Genomic DNA, 24,336 nt, shown 5'->3' with positions numbered 1-24,336 from the left:
CAATATTTTGTTACTTGGACTCTTTCGAAGGTGACAAATGTCATTTTGTTCCACTTCTCATATTACTATGAAAATTATATTTTATCAATTAATTTATATATACTAGTACAAAAATGTTTCGGAGAAAAAAGAAATTTTCTTTGGTGTCCAGGCTATAAAGGATTATTTATATAGTTCCTAATTATAAAAAATTAATAATATTATTTTATACTTTTTATAGAAGGTAATTTTAGAAAGATATATGCACTGCTCTTTTTTCTTAATTACTTACCAATCCTCTGGATATGTGTGATAATTTTAAAAATATCATAAACTGTTGTGATTATTATATTCTAAATATCTTGTACCAACCATTTATTGAATTATTTAAGTTTGAGCAGTGTGATTTATTAAATGAGCAGTGTGCATTGTGTAGTAAGTGGTTGATATAATATTACCATGTTAAAACTTATCTATCAAAAGAAATCTTATTTTAATTTAAGTCTTGGGTTAAGGTAATCTTTCAATATCTTATGTCATTACCTCCCATGAAAGATTTCTCCTGATATTAATGTTTATAGTTCAATTGGTACCTTTTAATATTTCTAATTGAGACGTTTAAGATTAAATCCCACTTCCCTAAACCATTTAATTATGGCAAAAAAAAAAATCTATAAAACCCAAAGCAAATACTTTACACTGTTTATTTTAATGTTATCACTATTAAGTTGAAGGAGAAAGGGGAAAATATACATATTCTATTCTAGATGATTAGTTTTCTGGAATGAGAAAGGGGAAATAATACATATTCTAACCTAGATGGTTAGTTTTCTAGAAAGGTTGACAGGGAATAAAAAAAAACAAATAACAATTAAAAAAAAAAAAAAAAAAAAAAAAAAAAAGAAGAAGAAGAAGAAGAAAAAGAAGAAGAAAATTTACCAGTAACTTTATGTTTGGTTTTTTTTTTTTTTAAACCAGATATATACTTCTTCTTTCTAACTAAATTTATTATATACTGGGATGAAATGCATATTGTGTAGGAATGTTAATGATCCTAGCTTATTTATAAACATTTTATGCATGCTTGACTCGGGAAAAGGTTTATTTATTTTTATTTATTTAGCAACTAAGTTAAGCTCAAGCTCAAATTTGGGCACAATTATTAAATGAGCCAAAGCTTAAAGAAAATAATTTGTTCTTGAAGTTACTTGTAAATATGGGGCTTGATGTTACATATATATATATATATATATATATATCAAGCTCCATACTCACAGTTAAATTGTTGAGACACAAATGAGGAGTATTAGTATTTATAGAATCGCTCATATATCTTGGTAAGAGATATATCCCTTCACCAATATATAAGCTTTATCTAAGAGACACGACCTTTCTATCAATAACTAATTAATATTAATTAATCAATTATTCTTATTTATACATTAGTGAAGCAATTCCATCCACCAAATAAGGGATAATAGTGAATAAGAGGACGCACCATATTATGGTGTGATCACCCACCACAACAACATATACTAAAAATATTTATACGTGTGTGTGTGTGTGTAAAGACTTGAAATTGAATTGTGTAGGATTGTAAATATCAAATTAGTATGTGTAATTTATTGATAATATAATTACATAATTTCGTAGTAGAAATTATATAAAAATTGTAATAATTTAAGGTTAGTAAATTTGGTTTTTATAAGTTTATAAACCAAAATCATTCTAACTAAAGTCACTCGGATAATATAATTTCTACTATAATTGTTTATTAATTATTAGCATAGATTTTTGTTGAAAATCAATTTATCTCATGAACAGAACATCACTGAGACTTGAACAATGGTGTTTCTTATTAAAACAAAACACAAAGTATCCACAACCTAGATGCTCTAATGAAATTAATGAGAAAATTGAGAGAGATGTTTCTTTGTGCATTGTTCTCTACAACATCACACGTTAATAAAAATATGGAAGTGTACAAATGAGTCATTGTTCCCTTTAAATAGACAATGAAAGGGTGAGGCCAAGAAATGCAAATTTCTAACAATTTATGAAAGGACAAAAAATTTTAGTTGTAGTGTTTACTATACATGAAAAAAGAAAAATTAAGTTAATCAAGCATCTTATAAACAAGTTTGAGCTTGTTCAAAAATTAAGTTAATCAAGTACTTTTAGCCTTTTGCCATTTAATCAAGTGTAATGTTTAGTTGTGGTGTTTAACATATTTGTGTTAAAAAAAAAAAATGAAATGAACAATTATGAACTTTTAATATTTAGTTCGACTCTCTTTTTTACTCTCCTAATTTTGTGATTTTTTTTTTCTTCTTCTTCATTTTTAATTTTTTTTTTAATTTTTTATGAGAAGGTAACTAATCAAAGCTTGCAATACTGTGATAAAAAGAGTTGTCATTGGGGTGCAAAAGGCCAAAATGGGAAATTAGCCATAATTTTTAAACATTATAATTAGTAGGCTAAGTTTTCAAACTAGATTTTTTACTAGCATGTTGAGTATAAGAGACTTGATTTAGGGCCTATAAATCGAGTCTTTGAGACTCAATTTTCATGAGTTGATCATGTCTGATGTGGTATTTTTTTTCCACGTGGCGTTAACCTGGAAATCAAGTCTCTAAAATTCGATTTATAACCCAAAAATAATTACAAAATATACTCAGAAGACCCAAAATACAGAAACAGCAAAAACGCGAAAAGAAAGAAAAAAAGAAAGAAAGAGAGAGAAGAAGAAGAAGAAGAAGAAATGGAGATCAAGCTCAAGTCGACCCAGGCCGAGAGAAGAAGAAGAAGAAGAAGATATGAAGATCAAGCTCAAGTCGACCCAGGCCGCACCAGACCCAGGCCGCCGCACAGCCTTTCTGTTTCTTGTTTTTTTTTTTTTTTTTTTTCCTCTGATGAACACATATTTTCAAAGTAATTGAGGTCACTAAAGAACTCAAAGAAGTTGATGGAATCATTGTTGTTGTTGTCGAAAATAATATTTTCTTTGTTGTTAAGGTCAGATATGGATGTAAATCGAGTCTTAGAGACTCGATTTACAGGTGAACGCCACGTGGAAAAAGTACCAACTCAAACCCGATCAAAACATGAAAATCGACCCTCAAATACTCGATTTATAGGCCTTAAATCGAGTCCCTTAGATTCGAGATGCTAGTAAAAAATATAGTTTAAAAACTTAGCCTGCTAATTATAATATTTAAAAATTATAACTAATTTCTCATTTTGACCCGTGCAAAAGGTTAAAGAAGTTTATAATTTTATAGAATTTCAGTTTTTTTTTTTTTTTTTTGGTGCAGACAAACAGTGAGAGTGCTCGCCGTTCATTTTCTCACAGTGAAGTATAGGAGTCAGTCATTTTCAGATCTTTTTGTCGTTTTCAGGATTTGGTAAAAAGTTGCTATTGTGGTTTTTTTTTGTGGGTTTATTTTCTTTATTTTCAAAGAGATGAAAATGGCAATAAATGAATCATAGTTCTCTCTGCAGGAACTATTGAATACTATCCCCAAGAGTCGGATTGAGCATATTTATAAAGGGGCTAATCAAATATGTTGATACATTGGCTAAGTTAGGCTCTAATCTATCTTGTATTTTTTGTTTAATTTGACAGCCTACCGTTTGTGGTTGTTAACTTGTTTGCTCTTAATAAGGTAGCCACCGTTTGTAATAGACTTATTTTTATTGTTGTTTAGTTAATTTATCAGCCCTTTTGACCGAATAACAATAATAAAAAATAATGATAATAATAATAATACTGCATTGGCTGAATTCCACTCCTAGATCCTTTCAAAAAAGAGCTGAAAATAACAAAATGTTATGCCAGTAATATAAAAATAAATAAACAAACTCATAAATTTAAGTGATTATATGGACTTCTTAAAATGAAGAATTGAAAAATAAATTTTTTTTTTTAAAATTGATTAGGAGTTGGGTCACAAGAGTTCCTTTACATGGAAGAATTTGCAAAATTTTCTTGAATAAGTGTATGTTTGGATACCGTTTATTTGTTGAAAACTGAAAACTTATTGCTGAAAATACTGTAACAAAATAATTTTTAAAGGTGTGAATAGTACTGTGTGACCTAAATTTACCTAAAAATTTGCATTTTGCTGAGTTTGGTGATCCATAAACAGTGTCATGAGAAAAAAAAAAAAAAAGCAACTTATCTTGTAAATTGCTGAAACATGCACAGTACCCGTGGGTCCTACTTCAAACGCCAAACACAAAAACGCAAACTGAACGCGTACTCCAAACATACGCTAACTATCTACATAGAATCAGTAAAATTTGCATATTTCACCCACCTTGGTAATTACAAATTCCATATGCTGTCAAATATTAACCGACTGTATAGCAATTAGCACATGTGAAAGCAGGTACTGGTCCTGCCCACTTTGCCTAAAAGACAAAGTATTTCCTGCTTCTCTTACTATTATTAAAGTTATGTAATGGGATTAGAATATTGATTATGACAGGCATACGTAAACTAAACATCAAAATTTATTCCAAAACAACAAAATTCCTTCTTCTTTTTTCTTTTTTTTCAATTATAGTAAAAGTAAAACTACAAAAATTCATAAAGTTGGCCCATTTGGTACATATGTTTAAAAATTGAAAATTATCATTTAAAAATATTTGTGAAAATATATGTGAATGAAAAAATATATTAAAATGAGTAAAATATTATTTAAAAACTGAAATTAATTGTTTGAAAACACAAATCAAACATACCCTTGATTTCATTGTTCATAAATATATTTATGGGCAGCTAGCAATATGGGTTTCCAGTTCACTGTTTACAATGACTTGGGATAGGAGAGTGCACTTACTTTTTGTCAATGTCAAACTTGTTTAGACACCACTCTCAAACCCTTCAGCCTCACACATCATTTCATTTTTTACATCAAAAGGAATCCAAAAAGTGTCTTCAAGTTTGGGCCAAAAATTGGGGTGCAAGAGGGACCCATTAAACCAAGGCAATTCCAATTGCAATTCGTCTAGAAAGACAAAAGCACTACAAGACAATCCACTCCAGCTGTTTTTTATTATTTTTTTTAATTTTATAATAACCCATCACTTTCACCCTGTCTGCCTCTCTCACCCATCGCCAATTTTGAACTGCTCTCTTGGCCAAAAGTCCGTAGAATTCAAGAAAAAAATTAGAATCGTGGAAATCCAATTTGGAATTAAGAATTACCATGCCCTTATTTTGTACTTAGAATTTTTGTTGCATTCATTTGTTAGATAGTGATTACTTAACTCATTGCACGATTGACTCAAAGATGAATATACCTATAAAAAGGAAAGAAAGAAACTATATAACACCGGTGTTGTGACAACCATCAATGCGTTGAATGGGTTAAGTTAGAACTCGGTTTTGACTCGATTTTGAGTATAAAACTTTGTGAAATAGTTTGTATTCATTAACATTGATACGAGGGTTTTATTGGTTTGTGTCATTATTGCATGGTAAATAAGAGTATTTTAGAGCTCACTAATTGGAACTAAAATTTAGATGAAACCTATTTATATTGTTTACAAATGATTTAGATTATTTCAATCTACAAAAGTTATATGATCAATAAATATATAAAAAATATATATAAAAAAATTAAAAAAAAAAAGAGTGAGACCCCATTATTGTAGATGATCAACACCAACATTTTTTACAATCTCATTTAATTTTCACACCATACAAATAAAGTCATCAGGACATACTCCACTTTAAAAATCTCATGTTGGTCTAGTCAAAAACTCCAAATCTCTCCCTATGACCATAACTTCAAAGCAGCCTAAAAATATTGTCAGAACCCTTTTGTTTTGCCACATTCATGAAACAGATAGTGATTATAATCATTTTAACTTAAAGAAATCTATTGCGACAAAGAGGTATGGGCAAGAGCACATAGTTACATACCATTTGTCTTTCCCTCAAGAAAAGGAATGGGGTCATGAAAAGTCAATTAGATGCGAAGCTTGCAAAGCAATGACTAAATACACTTAATCTTTCCTCCATTAACAAAATTTTACTCTCTGTTGGATTCTTTCAATAAAGTCAAATAAAACTAAGTGCAAAATTGGATTATTCTCAAATTCGAGCTATAATGTAAATTGTATCATGTTTTGTATTGTATGTGATAGTTTGATACCCTCAAAACAGTGAAAAATCATTAGCAATGATTCACATATTCCTTCATTACTGGCCAAAAAGAATTAAACCAGCATGCCGACCCACAAATGTGGCACACAGCCTCAATGATTTCCCATGATAAAATTGGCAAAAACAAAGACAATTTTTTGTTCATTCTTTGTCTGCTCTAAGTCTACTACAAAGAAATTCGGCCGCCAAGTGTTGTGACCTTAGTGCGCCACATGTGGATTGTGGATGACTAATGGGCATCAATCTATTTTGTATTTATTTTCCCATTTGACATAGACAACTCAAAAATTGAACTTTGTGTTTGTGTGTACCTTTAACTCTTCAATGGAGATTCTCATAGAGCCTCCACTTTTACATTTTCTTTTTTTTTTTCCTGATGTGGGAATTTTTAAGGTTTTGTGTACCTCTTGTGTAAACCATCCCCGAAGTGTATATACCTCAACTCCTCATTTACTCAAAAGAAAAAAGGGGGGGCATACCTCACTTAGTTCTCATTACTTAAAGTAGGGGCATATACTTTTTTTGTTTTTGGTTGAAATTATTTGACACTTATTTTTTCCTTACTTTACAGCCCATCCCCATATTCTTCTTCCTCATACCTCAAGCTTGAAAGCTATTTGACCTTAATAATTAGTATTAAACTATATTTATCAAAAGAAATCTCATAGTGGGTCTTCCTATTTAAGTTTTGCGTTCACATTCACTTAGAAATTAAAACTTAATTATGTAATTCCCAAATCCTCCACCGAAAGAGACAAAATTTTGCTCTTGAATATTGGGTTTGGAACCATTATTATATGATATTGCAAATGACTATTCACGTATACTTTTAAACTTTAATCAAGTAACTTATTTAATACTCAAATTTATTTAAATTTATTGTTTTTGGCATCACATAACTTATTTAATAAACCTTTTTCTCTTCGGATTTAACTTACCTCCAATACTTTTGAAACTAATCTCCTTTTATTTTAATAAGAAACTGTCGCATCATTCATTAACTAAATAAATAGTGAATATTAAAACTCACTACCACTTGTTATTGTTATTTAAAATAAAAGGAGATATCTAGTTAAAAAAAAAATACTAGAAATAAGCCAAACTCTTTTCTTAAGAATCCATACTTATTTCATAATTCACATATACTTTTAAAATATAATCTCACAAATTTTATTTAAATTATTTAATTTGTCATGTAACTAAAATACACTTAATTATATGAATGACCACATAATAAATCAAAGGACTAATTGGAGAAAATTTTGTCAAGCAAAAAAGAGGGAACCATCTATTATTCCCAAAAAGTTTTAAAATAATATTTAGTTCATGTTAAACAAAATCAACAAATATTGTCAAATTATGTTTAACAGTTTACATATAGAAAAAAGGGGTGTACGTTAAATTTATAAAATATTCATTTTTGTATTGCTATTTGGTTCTCAAATGAGGATTAAAACAAGATAGAGAAAATAATTAAATTCTTTATTTTCATTCTTGCCTTTGAATTTCTTTTTCTTTAAATAAGTTTTAAAAAATGTTGTGTAGGGGCCATTGGCCCCGAATCCCATAATTTGGGTATATGATGGATCTAAGGCCCAAGCCGAGAACTAAAAGCGTCTGAGAAGGGGTAAATGCTGTTAAAAGAGACTATATTGACAAAGAGAGAAGTCAATTTAGATCATAACAACCCAGGGGGTCATGCCAAAAATAAGAGCCACCTCGGCTAACCAATGCTGAGATCTGTAGAAATGGTTTGCCATCCGAAGAAACGTCACAGAAACACTTAGTTGATACAGATAAGCACTATGGAAACTCAAGATGTGGAAGAATTCTAAAATATTTAAGGAGAAAACTGCCACCTTCGCATTAAATGCACTGCAGCTAACTCCCTGGCCGCATTAATGTAGAGGTGATACCTAAACAGTGAATTTCAGCTTTACGACTACTATATGAAGACTTATGAGAGGTGCTAATGGGATAAATATCAAGACCAACCATCTGGCATGCACATGAAAGATAGGGATGAAAAGGAAAAGGAGTATAAAAGGAGAGAAGGGGAGCGAGAAAAGGGGATCGAGAAAAAAGGAGAAAAACACTGTAGTACTCAGGAACCAACTTTGTAACCAAACCAGAATAATAAATAAGAACAGACATCCTCGGACTTAGCTGAGGACTATTTTTCTTCAATATAGATATTCTTCTTTTCATTCTTTTATCATCTGAACCCATTCTAGTATTTGTTTGATTAACTAAAACCTAGTTTTCCAACTCATTATCTATTAATTTATTGTTTTGGGTTTTTTGGGCCTAAGTCCATCCACGTAGTGGGCTGGGAGTTCAAATCTGGTCCTTACATGTTGCATATTAGGAATTAAAAGACACACATATATATTCTTGCAAATGAACCAAATGAGTACAAAAATAAATAAATATTTGGTTGCAATATTTGGTTCATATATAGAAAAAGGGAAAATGTGAAATTTATATATGTCAATGAGATTGAAACTATCCTTGAACGACTCGTATGTTTTCTGCAACTGCGGCAAATAAATATTTTCAAACTTTCCACATAAGTGATATCTAATAGATATCACTTATCTATCTTCAAGAACTGAATTAACTAGCCTCTTTGTTGGACCGTCGGCTCGAACACAAGGGACTAGGTTTAGCTTTGATAATAAGAAAACAACTCAACCTTTTTTTTTTTTTTTTTTAATTCTTGCCACTATTTTTTTCTCCTTTGAAAAGTTTAAAGAAATATTGTATACTAGCAATAAAAAGACACTGAAATATTTCTATTTATAGATATATGCGATTCCTTTAACTACATGGCCAATTGAAATACTAAAAACTAAATTCCTTTGTCTTCATCACCTGTATTTCTTTTGTAGCAAATGACTAACATGAGTTCAAAGTAAATGTTCAAGCCCAGTTTGTTCTTCTCCTTTTCTTTTTTTTTTTGGTTCTGAAAACATGTATTAATTTTCTGGATCTAAAACTAGTTTGGCACACGATTTTAAAAACATGTTTTGAGAACAAAAAACATGGGTACTCCATTTGGCATTGGTTCTTTTCTTTTTTCTTTTTTAAACCACTCTTCTCACTTTGAGTGTGATAAGACATGCATGATGTTTTCCATTTTGTATTACGAGAATGTACATTGAATTCATTTTTCTAAATTAAATAATGCCAAAATTTTGTTTTCATTTTCTTTTCCCAAACTCACATTTTTGGATCTTGTATTTGAAAACAAAGAACAAAAAGCACACCCAAACATGTTTTTGGGTGGTGGGGCCCACAAAAAACAGATAATGAAAACAGAAAACCCTCTGTTCTTAGTGGAACCAAACATAAACATTTCTAGTCAAAAAGAAAAAAAGTGAATCAATATTAGTTGGGAAGACAAGGTCATGGCTATCCATAGGCTATCCAAGACAAGGCTATGGATAGCCATAGCCTTATCTTGGATAGCCATAGATAGCTACAATCATAATTTAAGATCTTTGTAATTATTATTACAAAGATCAATTAAAATTCAAAGGAAAATCAATAGTAACTATCTATCTTAAATTATGAAGAAGTGATACATCTATAATAATTTTACAACAAATTATCGACAGTAAGTTGTTATTGGTTCTAAGTGAAACACTATTTTGAAATTACTTTTTTGCCCATCTGTAAAAGTGTTGTGAAAATATAGCATTTTTCTAAATATAAGTATATTTGTAACATACACCTTAAATTACAAAATTTTACCATCAAATACCTCAATTCAAGACTATTTTGTAATCTTCACCCAAATTAGTGTCTAAATTATCATATTAGTGAGTAAACTATCTCAAACTTAGGTGATGATTGCATAATTTTGAAGTTTAATGCATACATATTGTAAATTCCCCATAATGGATAACTATACTTTTACTCTTTTAAAAGAGAGAAAAACAAAAACAAAAAGTCTTTCAATATGCCCTTTATTCTGGAACCTAGGAGACTGGAACAGTGAAAACTCTTCTTGCACTTTGCTTACGAAAGAATTAAATTTTCAACTCATCCTCCTTAGTCCTTTCCCATTTCATTCATGAAATACTTATTCTCTCTAATGCTTTTGAGTTTGAGAAAGGGACAAAAGTTAGGTTGACACTTAAAAATATTGTTTCTAAAATCCAAATTGCAATATGGGTTATGGAGGAATAGACCTCACCACATTGAAAGAGAATTTGAATAATTTGATCAAATTGGAATACAGAATCTATCTATCTTTCTTTCTTCCTTTTACAGCTAATAATTTATTTTCTATAATTTTTCTTTCTTTCTTTCTTGTTCTTGTTCTTTTCAAGGAAAAACAAAATTAATAAGATCTTATTTTTATTTATATATATATATATATATATTGGCATACACCTATGGTGACGCATTTTTGGTAGTTTCATATTGAAGCTAGTACAATTCGACAAGGGGTTAGGGGGGACCTTTCAAAATATAAAAAATTCTTTAATTAAACTATATTATATATCAAAGTTACACATAGTTAAATATTTCTTTAACTCAAAATAAATAACTATCTTTAAAAGTTTATTTGGTACGAAGCCAGATATATCTTATCGAGATATTTTCAGAATCAAAACCAGCTCAACCATAACATGTTTCTAAGTAGAAACCAGCAAATCTGATTAGGCCTTTGAATAAGACATCATTTGTTTTTTTATATAATAATTTTCTATGACCTAGTCGGAAAACCAATGCTTAGTTGAGGTTTTGGTACTTGCTTTAGACAGTTCTTTTTACCTTTTATATTTAATTGCAAAACCTGCTAATTGATTTTAAATATATATCTAAAAAGGTGTTAGGTTAAAGTTGCACTAATTTTTGTCAATTTTATACCAATTAATATTTTTTTTATTCTATATATTTTATGACAACTTCACTATTGGCTTATATTATTTCTTTTTATATTCTTCATATTTAGAAAATATGCATTTATTAAATGTTTAAATATCAATTTTTTATATATTAAAATTATACATGAGAGAAGAGTTGATGGATTGAGTTGTAAATTACATCCGACTAACGATAAATTAAGCGTGCATTAAAAGTGAAGAAAACTTGTAATTTACTTATGTGATTTTCAAACTATTAATTTAATAAAAAAATATTAAGTGTTTTTTTTTTTTGTACAACTTATTTTTCAACTATTGAAAATTAGCTTATTTGAAAAAATTGTAATTAACTAAAACAAAAGGTGAAATGTAAAGAAGCTATTCTTTGACAAAAATGCACTTTCATAATGCGTTACCATTGGAGGGATAACACCTTGGAATGACTTTAATTGAGTATTAATATAATATATAGAGACATCACTTTATCCAAAACCTTAAGTCAATAGTTTGGGCTCAATTATATTATTAACAGCGCATTCTTGTTATTAATATCTAATGTGAAGCGTCACTATTTAACTAACCTTGCCAGCTACACTTGAATATTCCAAAAAAATCTCTCCCTTCACTCATGAGCCTTCTAACAAGAATCCAAGTGTCGTACATTTCAATCACCAATAGGAGTCACCAACATGCACAGCTGCCTTAATTCACCACCAGTTAAACCCTTACTCAACCATGTATAGAGCTAAAATGAGTATTTCTTATAATACATACATACATATACATATATATATATATATATATTTTTTTTTTTTGTGTGTGTATCATATAAGGTTTACCCAAAAGTTTAAGCCATTGGGTTTGGGGTGCAAGACTTCACTACTTAATAAACTACATTAATTACTTATACATAAATATTAATATTCCAACAGTTGTCAAGAATCTTATAGCCAAACTAATTAACACCTCTTAATGTTTTCAACGAAAAAATGCAGGGTTCAAATTTCCTCTCCCTCGACTATAGAATTAGCAAATTAAAAAAAAATATATATTAATAATAAAAAACCAACAGACTTACTAAATGCACATTAAGTGCTATGATTCAATCGTGTGACTTCTAAGATATTAATAAATATAAATTTAATAAATGATGTGTCATATTAATAAAGAATTACATCATGAATTAGTTGTTCCTGATGCTTATATGCATATGTATATGTATATATAGATAACCAGTGGTCCAATAAAATTTGAAAATACAAGTAAATGTGAGAAGGCAGTGACACGATATATAGCTTCAAATCTGCTTAATTATTTTGCAACAATTATGTAATTACAAGTGATTCTGATCATCACAGAACAATTCTTTTTTTTTTTTTTTTGAGAAACATCACAGAACAATTCTTAGTTAACTGCAGATTATTAATAAAAGTCAGTATGAAATTATATAACATGACGGGTTTCGCTATCATCTAAGATTTACTAACTGTAATTAGTAATTACTACTCATTGGTCATTGCATAACAACGTTCTTGATAAGATGATAGTAATAATGATAATATCAATAAAAAAATATTTTCAAAATCACAAATCAATAAAAAAATGGGCTTATTGATAGATCTTTTTTTTTAACTTATTAGGCAAAAGAAAAGAAAAGAAAAAAGCTATTGAAGTTATGAACTAAGGGTTAAGGGATAATTATATGGTTCCCTACGACATTGTTGATAATTTGTTCTTCTTCCATTCTTTTTGTACTTCTATTCTTCTTTTGAGTTATACACAATAGGAATTTTTTTGTCCTTTTATTATTATCTTTCAATGTGTTATAATAGCATCCTTGATTAATGTAACTTATGATAATTGAATTAGGAAAAAATTAATATATTCTATTCTGTCTATGCAAACCTAATTCAAATGCTAATAATTTTATGTAATAACTAGTGGAATATTGGACATTACCTGAGGGAGACTTTAACATGTTTAGTGGACATGAAACTATTGGTTATGATAAAAATTGCAACCCTAATTGGTGGTTCAACTATCTTTCAAGTCTTGGCCCTTTAGGTCCCTAGGAGCTAGAGTTCTATTTGGTCGTATTGTTTTTTGTTCTTCTTCTTTTATATATAGTACATAGAAAAAAAGTTATCCTTCAAATATACATGATTACTACATTTTGCTGCACCATGCATGCCATGCACATCTTGATAGGTTGTCCAACCCTTATCAAAATTGTTGTTAATCCTCTACTTATAATAGTTAATGACATTCTAGTTTTCTACCATTTGTGAAGTTATACATAATGTAGGGACACGTTTTTGAGCCCAAGCCCAAAATGTAAAGGATAAAGGCCCGATGAGCCTAGTATAATAAATTTGTTAAGAGTGAGTTAGAGAATTAGACCCGAATGAATTGGACAACGGCTGGAATGCGTTTAAAAGATAATTAAACAAAAGTAAGAAGGATTGATCCAAATAGATTCGCTCTCGGCACGGTCTGAGGAGGTAAGTTCTAATATAAACCAATTGAACAAATTCTTAATACAATTTGGATTGCTACAGTCTGTTCTCTCTCTCTCACTTTTCCGATCCCCTCTTCTCCAGGGGTCCCTTGCATTATAGATCCCTCTTTTCATGATCTTGGCCCTCCATTTGTTGATCATCCAGGCCACTACTTGAGTGCTTGTCCCATTGGACACCCTCTCTAGTCTTTTGTGAGTTGGGATAGCCTAGGCAGCACTATTCAGTAGTATTCTCCACAAAAATGTGGACAGAAAGTTAGTTGTAGAGTATTCAATGCGGTGGCAACAGCTTTTCCCTTAATATCTCTAAGCCCCCATCTCTCTTGTATGTTTGTAATACACGCCCCTGTCAATAGAACCACTTGGAAGGCCACTCTGTTTGAAAGGATATACTTTTGATCTGTGATCTGTTCATCCGAGGAGATACTCTTCCTCGGACTACCTTCCCCAGCCTTTCTGCTTGCATCTTACTTATGGGATTCTGAACTTGATACTCTCACTATTGTTTATCTGTCCTTAGACCAACCAACGTCTTTGGCCAAGGCCTAAAGCCCAATGTACAAATTTGGGCCCTTACCCCTACACTTACTATTTGGATTGTGAAATTTTCATTTTTTTTTTAATGGTTTCATCAATGTCATCCTTAAGAGAACTTTTCTTCAAGACCGCTTCCCAAACAAATGAGTAAATAAAATGTTAAGTTCAAGTTATATTTGGTTAATATTACAATTTTTAATCACTTTTGATTAAATATGTTTTTAAATCCATGGTTAAATTAATTTATTTCCTTATACCCTCCATATTGTCATATATAGAAGTTTAAATTTTAACAATTTTTTTTCTTTAAAAATTATACATAAAATGTTAAACATAAACATTTAAAATGTTATCAATAAACAAATAAATTTAAAATGTTAAAATAAAAAAGCAATTCTTTTTAAAAAAATTACAGAAAACTATCTTCGATGCCAAAACCTTGAAAAAATATAAGAATGTTATCAACAAGAGGGTTAATAGCACATAAGCATATACGTTTATAAGATGAGTAGATTACAGTTGCATAAATCAGCAGTGATAATTAAAATATTCCTGCTATTCTTCCCAAAAAAAAAAAAGGAGTCAAGGCAATTCAAAAGAGAACTTGCATTAGTATTTTTCAAAAAGAAAAAAAAAGAAAAGAAAAGAAAAGAGAACTTGCATTCAGATTTTTAATTTTAATATGAATAAAACAGATTAAATTAAATATGCTTGTGAAGTGTGAACTTGACCTTGAATTTTATTATTCTAGCAGTGTGCTAGTCTAACAAAAAAAAAAAGGGACAAAAGTGGACCATAATATTAATATAGTCTATGACCAAGATGCGATTTGTTTTCTAAGAAAATAATAATAATAATTTGCGATTGGTTTTTCTCCAAAACCATTGGAGAATAGAACGTTTGATCTGAATATTAAATTATATATATATATATATTTATTTATTTAATATTCAATAACTACATCAATGTTGGAGAGAGATTCAAACTTAAATTATTCTCATAAATGAGAGTAATAAGTTGCAAGAATCTTGACAACTAATACATTGTTTTTAATATTTTATTGGGTAAATTGCAAATTATACCCCTAAAGTTTGAGAGTGCTTGAATTTTACACCCTAAAGTTTCAACGTTTGAAATTTACCTCATAAAGTTTGAGTGTGTTTGAGTTTTATATCCTGATATTTTAGAATTTGGATTTTACACCCTCAAAAATTTTGAAACTTTAGGTTATAAAATTCAAATACCCCCAAACTTTATAGAGTAAAATCCAAATACTCCTAAAATTTAGAGGGCAAAATTCAAATTCTAAAATGTTAGGGTGTAAAATTCAAACACTCCCAAATTTCAGGAGATAAAATCCAAATTCTGAAACTTTAGATGTAACATTTGCGATTGGTTTTCTAAAATAATAATAATAATAATTTGCGATTGGTTTTTCTCCAAAAACATTGGAGAATAGAACGTTTGATATGAATATTAAATTATATATATATATATATATTTATTTATTTAATATTCAATAACTACATCAACGTTGGAGAGAGATTCAAACTTAAATTCTTCTCATAAATGAGAGTAATAAGTTGCAAGAATCTTAACAACTAATACATTGTTTTTAATATTTTATTGGGTAAATTGCAAATTATACCCCTAAAGTTTGAGAGTGCTTAGATTTTACACCTTTAAGTTTCAACATTTGAAATTTACCTCATAAAGTTTGGGGGTGTTTGAGTTTTATATCCTGATATTTTAGAATTTGGATTTTACACCCTTAAAAATTCTAAAATTTTAGGTTATAAAATTCAAACACCCCCAAACTTTATAGAGTAAAATCTAAATACTCTTAAAATTTAGAGGGCAAAATTCAAATTCTAAAATGTTAGGGTGTAAAATTCAAACGCTCCCAAATTTCAGGAGATAAAATCCAAATTTTGAAACTTTAGATGTAACATTCAAACACCTCTAAACTTTAAGGGTGTAATTTACAATTTACTCTATTAAAAAAAAAAAAGAGTCTAAATTTCATTTGATTAAAAGTAAGAGATTTTGAAAGGAAAAAAGTCAGTGCATTAATATATATTTTTTATATAACCAATTGTTTAATTAAACTTTAAGACTAAAGTACACTTTTGACATTTAAAGTTCGGGGCTGTTTCCATTTGGCCATTTACTTTTTAAAATTTTCATTTGTTCCTTCATTTTTGATTTAGTTATCTGTTTGGCCTTTTATGTTTCAAAATTTTCATTTTTTGACCGTTAATTTTTTGTTAGGTCCTTTACATTTCAAAATTTTCATTTTCATGAAGGGTAAAAATAAAAATTTTGAAACATAAGGGATAAATTGAAAATAACTTTACTAAAATTTTAATTTAAGAAGTTCCTTTTGTTGAAATCCTCACTCTTGAGATCATTGTTCTCGTCAAGCAAGAGGTGGATGAAGACCTTAAGTTGATGGAAACCGGTGGCTTAGGTTTAAGGTCATAGTGTATGATACCGTGAAATGGAGATTGCACCACCCCAACATTGCGACTTCATCACCAACAAGGTCACACACAAGGACTATAGGGGGAAAAAAATCCAATCGATAAGCTATAGTGAATTAATAATATTTGGACAAGTAGTGTATCTAGCATGTATTTTGCGTAATCATGGGCTAATTCAATGTGGACAAACTGTTGAGTTAGAGACATTCAAATTTTAACTAGACAAGTTAGATTATTAAATAATCATTTGATTTGTTTAAATTTTTTAAATTATTAAATGAATCTTATACATATAAATGATTTTATAAATCGTCACCTAATATTTGGAAGAAATTCCCCTAATTTGGCTTATAAAAAACCTTTATCTATTCTTATAAATAATAAACAACTCCATATAGATCGGAAGATATTTTTCCAAATTTGTTTAGACTTTAAAGGAAAATTTTGTTATTATACTAATTTTAAGCGAACTTTATTATACTTTACTTTACCCTGCTCCCTTTTCATCCCACTAAATCCAAAGGCACTGATACTTACTTTTCTTTTTTTCTTTTTTGGGAAAACAATACTTGCTAATACACTCTGTCCAGCCCACAAACACGTCCACAGATTCTGGCTTGGTACAATTCACCTGTTGTCTATTACAAATTGCATTATAATAAAATAGTAACAAAAATATATTTTTTTTCCAAAAAAAATATCATAAAAATTAAAAAAAGAAAAAAGAAAATAGTATGATAAGAGACATAGGAGTGGGAGTAGTGCAGTATAAAAATGATGAATGATGTCCCTTTTCCAAACTTGTCCTTATTCTATTTTCTGACATCAACGCACATAAAAAAAATAATAAAAAATAAAAAAGCAAAAAAACTATAAAATTGACTCTAATTACCACCCAATAATTTATTATGAACAAAGTTTCTCTCCAAACTAGTTTGGAGAGAAACCCTACAAACTCACCATATATCTTTATATTGAGTGTGAATTTTAAAAATCTAACCGTTAGATTGCATGTTCTTATTACATCCTTAATGCTTACAAAATTTCAAGAAAATCAAAGATCAATTGCTATGTCATCAAATAAATGTTATAATATCAACTTTTTGTAATCTAAAGTTGTGTATAAAAAATAAGTCAATTGATCAAATAGTAAATAACATCCGATTTGAACGAAATTTGATATGCATGTTAAGGATATAAGGAACATGAAATTTAACGGTTAGATTTTCAAAATTCACACTCAATATAAAGATATATGGTGAGTTTGTAGGGTTTCTCTCCAAACTAGTTTGGAGAGAAACTTTGTTCATTTATTATATATATGTCATTCTCTCTCCTCCTTCTAGTCCTAAAATCAGAGCCCAACAGCATTCCAACCCAAGTTGCCAATTTCTCTTTGTAGGACTGCTCTGCTTTTGTCACTCTGTTTTTTCTTGGGGGAAGTGAATTAAACCTCTTCTCTTTATAAAACCTCTGTGTCTCTCTGGAAGCTTAGTTAAGCGTGTGAAGTTTTGGAAAATGTATGCTGAGGCTGGTCTTTTCTTCCCTTACTTTCAGAATTTCTCTCAGGAAGTTCAACAACTTGAGGAGTACTGTAAAACCCAGAAGTGCAATGCTTCAATGGTACTGTCTGTCTGTCTCTTTTTTTTTTTCTTTTTTTTTTTTCATTTCTCTTTGTTTTGGCTTTGTGGGTTTGTTTGATCTTCATTTGTTTGTCTGGTTTTGAACTGGGTTTGGAGCTAATTTGCTCTAAAGTTTGGTTTTTTACTGTTCATTTGTGTACTTTTAAGTGTTTGTTTTGTTGTTTTGTACTCTGAATTATCTTCTTATTGCTTGCTGAGAAATAGGGACAAAGCAAATGGAGCAATTTTTGTTTCAGTGACATCAAAGCTCAAGTTGTAAAATTTTGACAGATTTATGTTTGGTTTTTTCTTTTTGGCCCACTCTAATATTTGCTAGCTGCAAAAAAAAAAAAAAAAAAAAAACGTACGAATATGTAAGTAATAAAAGTGTGGCATCTTTATGTTTAAAAAAAAAAAAAAAAAAAAAAAAACGTACGAATATGTAAGTAATAAAAGTGTGGCATCTTTATGTTTTATGCTGTTGGGTTTACACGAATTTGGTTAAAAAAAGATCTTTCATCTTCTTTGATTTTTACCAAAAATTGTCTGAACACATTTGGAAACAGCCGGGATTAGCTTTACATGCTGGATCTGGAAAATGATAGAAAAGAAAAGGAATATAAATGGAAAACATTTTCTCAATCATAGTTCCGTGTGTTTTACTCTTTCTTCCATTTTTTCTTAAATTTCTGATGTGAACTCTTTGTTGGGTTTGTTACTTTTCACAGCACTTACTTGGAGACAACAAAGTGAGCGTAGAAGGTTTTTTTCCCTATTTATTTATTTATTTATTTGAAAGAGATAAAAAGTAAAGGAAAAGGGAAAGTTATAGTCTTTAACTTTATTTTTTATTCAATGGTTTTTGCTTAGTGTGAACAGGAAATTTGGGTAAAGGAGATAGAAAGAAAAATTGCCTTTGAAAAAGTTGTTGTGGATCTTTGAAAATTTAGTATCCTTTTTAAGTGGTTTGGTGGTTTAGCCATTTATATAAGATTTTGTAGGCAACTTGATAGGGTTTCTTGATAGGGAAAGTGCATGTGAAGATATTAACTTCAGTTTTGGGAAGGGAAGGTTCTTTTGATTTTGGGGTTTTTCCTTTCCGTCCAAATGCTTACTTATGGAAATTTGGCTGATCTGAAGGAATTTTGGGTTCAAATTTCAGTAACTACTATACCAGTTTCTGCAAAATTTAATTGAGAAGATAAATATGGCCAGCTTTTCTAAATGTTTCTTTTTTAATTTTATCTTTCTTGCTTTGGATGAATTTGCAACAACGACTTTTTGTGCCTGACAATTTTGGAAGTTCCATTCTGGAAAACTCACTTGATTTAATATCAAGAGCACGTCCATTTATTCCTAGACCAAATACATAATTTCAAAAGAATGAAAACCATGCTTGCTGCTTGTTCTCTAAAACCCCTGAGTTCTTTATCTGAAATTATAAAGCTATCATTTCTGCTTGTATTTTGGGGATACCAATTTGAGCATAAGTGCATAATGCATAACCTTAATTCGCTTAAAGCTGCCTGTTCAAATATAAATCTGGCATATTTTTATGATCGATATTGTGTGTAAACATGATTCTTCTTGTTTTGTTTTGTTTGTTTGTTTGGATTTTTTTTTTTTTTTTTTAATTTTTTGAGAAAGTGATTTTTCTTGTCTAAGCATGTTGTTAAATGGTAAAAACTTGCAAAAATAATACTGCTACTCTTTGTCTGATGTCTACCGGAATCTAGAAACGGTTTAATAACTTGTGTGGTATTTTATATTCTCTGATCATTACATCTCCCTGTCTGAGAATAGTGTCAAGAGTAAGGTGTTTCACAGTCAACAGTTTTTCTTTGTTACTTATTAATTTATTTTCCCTTTGTGTAATGCAGGGCAACCTGGTTCAGACCTCCACTATCTCGGAATATGACTTGGGAGGAGAAGGGGATCTTTTCAAAGCTCCAGAACCCATCATTGAAGAACCAGTTGTGAGCCTTGATCCCATGACAGCTGCCATGTCAATTATATCTTGTGGGGAGGATGTCATCTCCACCCAAGGGCTCAAGGTTGCAGACATTGAATCACTTCGAAATGAGCAGCTTTTGAATGAGGTTTTCTATGAGTGCAGGAAGGATCTCTTGGAAAAAGCAGCCATAGAAGCTCCACTCTCTGATGGGTTGGATACCAAAATTCCTTTTATGAGGGCAGATGAAAACCAAATTCAAGAAAACAAACCATTTCCTGATATACCATTCCAGAAAAGTGTCAGCTCAGAATGTTTAAGCTCAATGGACTGGATGCATGGAGCTGCAATGAAACCAAGTTTCCTGGATTTTCCTGGGATGGATTTTGGTACAGTTTATGGAATGCGGAGGGCATTTAGTGAAGGAGACATTAAGGTCAGACTTAATTAATTTACATTGTTTTCTGACATGTTTATTTTCCTTGGTTGAGGAAGGATACAACTCTTGATTTCTTACAAGAATGAAACATCACTTATTTACATAGATTAGGTTCTAGAAGAGATTATGTTAAGGAAAGTAATTATAATAAATTAAGGCGAAGGGGAAAACATGATGCATGTAACTAAAATTTTCAACTATTTGCTGTGGGGCTTTTTAAGTTGTTTTAAGACTCGTATAGTTGGGATTAAGGCTTAGTTGAGTTGAATATGCTGGACTTTGTAATTTCTGACCAAGGATCACATTTATATCACTACTATTTCAAATACTCATAAAGTAATTCACAGGTTTTTGGATGATGTCTTTGGATTCATTTTGTTAGAAATTTTAGGCAAATGCTCAATGTAGAGATTACTTAACCAAAAAATAAAAATAAAAAAGAAGATCAATTCAGAGGTTGTATGTGCCTTGTGAGCTCGCATGTATTTTTTTTATGCTTTTACCATGCTAGTGGTGTTAGAAGCCACTCATGAAAGGCAATCATTGCTGTCCTGAAATTGTTCACCTTTGGAAGTGCATAATGTTGGTGGGTGTGCTTAAGACATTCTGTTGATTTTAATTGTGCCTCAAAAGTATTCCTGTAGAGTCTTAATCAAGTAATTACTATATTCTGTTGGGAGGCCTGCCAATATGAGCTTCTTTTTTTTTTTTTTTTTTTTTTTTTGGCTTTTAAAATAAATTTAAAAAATCTAGAATACACCCAATATTCTGTAAGAAGAGAATATTCTCCTTTTGTCTGCCCCACTCTTTTTAGATATTAATATATAGTATACTTCTGTAATATAATATTTTTCTGTGGTTAATATCAATAGAACCTACAGCTTCCCCTGGATGGACCCTGCTGCTTGAAAATAAAATTGACAACCCTATTTCCCCTTTATGAAAAATTCAATTAACCTCCTTTTAGAACAATCTACGACCATTTACAAATACTACGTGACTATCAGGTAATGCTTGTGACTGAAGTTTCAATGCATCAGGTTTCTCACAAACATTTATCAATGTTGTTTTTTCAGTTGAGAACCAGATAAATTCATACAGCCATAGTCTAGTAATGTCAGCAGCCCTTTAAATCACAACCTGTTGATTATCTCTTTAGTGTTTTATTTTTAATATTTATATTTTATTTCTTTTTTAATACCCTCCTCCCTGCTCTTCATTTGAATGTTTAGACCGCCAGATTCTAGATATTCATTTACTTGCAATTGAACACCAAGTATTCATTGACTTTGTAACAAAGTCTATGGACTGAGAAATGTTTAGATGTTTCTGGTCATTTTCAACAGGATGGGGCTGGGTCATTGATACTGAGTTTTTATGACAGACTCTTGGTAATGGCATGAGCCTCATCCCTTCTCCTCATGAGCGTCCATTAACAATTATCAACTGCACTACTGAAGAGCGCCGGGAAAAGCTTTCCAGATATAGGAATAAGAAGACAAAGAGGAACTTTGGCAGGAAAATCAAGGTACTTTAATATTAAATATTGTGTACATAAGTTATATTTTCATCAATTAATATTTTTTCAAAAATTTCAAAGTGAACTAAATGTTGATAGAATCAGAACTTTATTGCAAGTAAACTATGCACAGTGTCCAACTGTTGCCATCCCCCTGCATATGCAAGAGAAGAAGTAAAATCCATATCAAAAGAGATGGATTCATGCATATCCAATTGTGTGTTCTTCTTTTGAAGTTTGCTATCAGTGATGTCTAGAAAACCACTCTTGTAAACTATTGCCTTGGAATATGCTTTTGGCATAAAATAATGACCTTTGAATTTTGATACAAGGAGAGCCGCTAATTGACCTTTGTCATTACTTCCTGGGGCCTCAGGAAGTTATCTAATTGGTTGATGTACACCTTCAATAATTTCCAGTCATGACTTGCTTTGCCTAGAACATTAAATGAGTTGAGAACCAATAGAAGACTCACTCGTTATGCTTTCACTTGTACATATATTCTTGGCTTCAAGACTTCAACAATCTTTTCCATTAGTTTTCCATGCACGGATTTAGCCATTGAGCTGATTAATTAAACTTATAATTTGGCTTTGTTTTCAGTACGCTTGCAGGAAGGCTCTTGCTGACAGTCAACCAAGGATCCGTGGAAGGTTTGCAAAGACTGAAGAATCTGATGGAAAGAGGTAATAACTGTTAACTAATTCAGTTTGAGGGAGCATAGAAAAGAAGCAGCTAGGTCCATGAAGTAATGAAAGAGATAGCATACCTTGGAAAATAGAACTTGGAGTCAATGTTAAGTTTGAACAGGTATCACTCAATAAACAAGACCCCTACTATTGTAGCCTTGATCTCTTTATTTGTAGTAATAACTGCCTAGTAGACTGAAGGGCACGAGTAGGGTTGTATATAAGGTTTGCTAAAATAAGAGGGGAAGCAATAATTTGTACTTGTTCATATATATGTTATGTAATGGCAATGTATTCATCTCTTTATTCATGCTTCTACTTAACAAATGGCACGACCAATTATGGTGTTGGTCACACATCACAGTCATGAATATAAGCTTCTAAACTGCAACTTTTTCTATCTTACTTTCTTTTCCATCCCTTTATTCCTTTGTTCGGTAGAAAGAGATGACCCAAAATAAAAGTAGGAACTTTGCAGATGTTCCTTTTTTCTTCTTTCAAAAGTACATGAGCAGGAGAATTCATCTACCAGAAGCATCGACACTGATTGAACTATTAACTGCTGACAGCATGGTTACATGACCATTTCATGCCTCCTTAGAGGATCACTAGAACTAATGTGGCAACCCTAATGGGCTTGCTTTGTGAGGCGTTGCGGCATCCACACCATTTGCAGACCTATTTGCATATGTGATAAATATATAAGAATTTTTTTGTAAAGTCTTGTATGAATATAAAAAATTTGAAAGCTTTTATTCTTAGGATATGTTTGGATGGGGAATGGAGATTTGATTCTCCCTTATTTGGATTTGTTTTATATATATATATATATATATATATAGGATTTGAGGAGAATTAGAGGGTTAAAAACCCCTCCAAACCACTTTTAAATTCCCCCCAAATCCGGGAGAATTTAGAGGGTAATTCTTTGTTTTTTCCTCTCTCTCTTCTTTCTCTCTCTCTCTCTCTCTCTCTTTCAAAGTTCGTGTTTTTGGTTTCTCTTCTGTGTATATTGGTTCTCAGACCCTATTGTTCCCCAATTGCTCTGTTTTTTCTCTTTTTCGCGAAATTAGGGTTTATGGCTTATTTGGATATTCGATTTTTGAGAGGCGGTTTTCGCAGTCTCCGAATTCGAATTCCCAAAGCTCTTTTTGTGGCGTTTTGATCCGGATTTTTTTTTTTTTTTTTTTGGAGAGAATGATAATCAAGCGCAATTTGAAATCCCTAATGCCGAGTCTGAAACGGACGAAACTCGACGACTCGGCGGGTGAGGACGAGGAGAACTCGGACGTGACTCGGAGGAAGAGGAAAAGTAACAGTAATTGCAATAGCAGCAACAGTAGCAAGAAGATGAAGACGAAGAAGAATAGCAATGGGTACTATCCGCTGAATCTTCTGGGCGAAGTCGCGGCTGGTATAATTCCAGTGAGCTTTCAGGGGATGCTGAGCTCGGAGAAGGGATTCACGATTCGTGGTGCACTGAATTGTCGTGCTCCCCCGGCGGAGGCGGAGGGGCGAGGTCGAGTCGAAAACGAGGGGGGGCGGGA

The 24,336-nt window shown here is 30.8% G+C and overlaps 2 protein-coding genes across 3 annotated transcripts in view; both read left to right on the top strand.

Annotated features, from left to right (window-relative positions):
* The first annotated feature begins 17,898 nt into the window (after nt 1-17,898).
* Nucleotides 17,899-23,099, top strand: LOC112017994 (zinc finger protein CONSTANS-LIKE 3). Of its 2 annotated transcripts, none has more exons than XM_024050499.2 (4): nt 17,899-18,192; nt 20,072-20,578; nt 21,966-22,109; nt 22,704-23,099. In XM_024050499.2, the coding sequence occupies exons 1-4, from the start codon at nt 18,088-18,090 to the stop codon at nt 22,788-22,790; spliced, it is 843 nt and encodes a 280-aa protein (XP_023906267.2). In that variant the 5' UTR covers nt 17,899-18,087; the 3' UTR covers nt 22,791-23,099. The 2 variants fall into 2 exon arrangements, with proteins under 2 accessions (XP_023906267.2, XP_023906268.2); XM_024050500.2 differs by lacking the exon at nt 17,899-18,192 and adding an exon at nt 19,091-19,352.
* A 656-nt stretch (nt 23,100-23,755) lies between these two features.
* The window catches only part of LOC112017971 (histone-lysine N-methyltransferase ATX5), a 16,934-nt gene continuing 16,353 nt past the window's right edge, over nt 23,756-24,336 (top strand). The window contains 2 exon segments of the mRNA XM_065774287.1: nt 23,756-24,254; nt 24,257-24,308. Coding sequence (XP_065630359.1) covers nt 23,987-24,254; nt 24,257-24,308 — 320 coding nt within the window. The 5' untranslated portion in view covers nt 23,756-23,986.

Source organism: Quercus suber, unplaced genomic scaffold, assembly GCF_002906115.3.
Source record: "Quercus suber isolate HL8 unplaced genomic scaffold, Cork oak 2.0 scaffold_89, whole genome shotgun sequence".
Classification (NCBI taxonomy): Eukaryota; Viridiplantae; Streptophyta; class Magnoliopsida; order Fagales; family Fagaceae; genus Quercus; species Quercus suber.
This window is presented reverse-complemented; position numbering and strand designations above follow the sequence as displayed.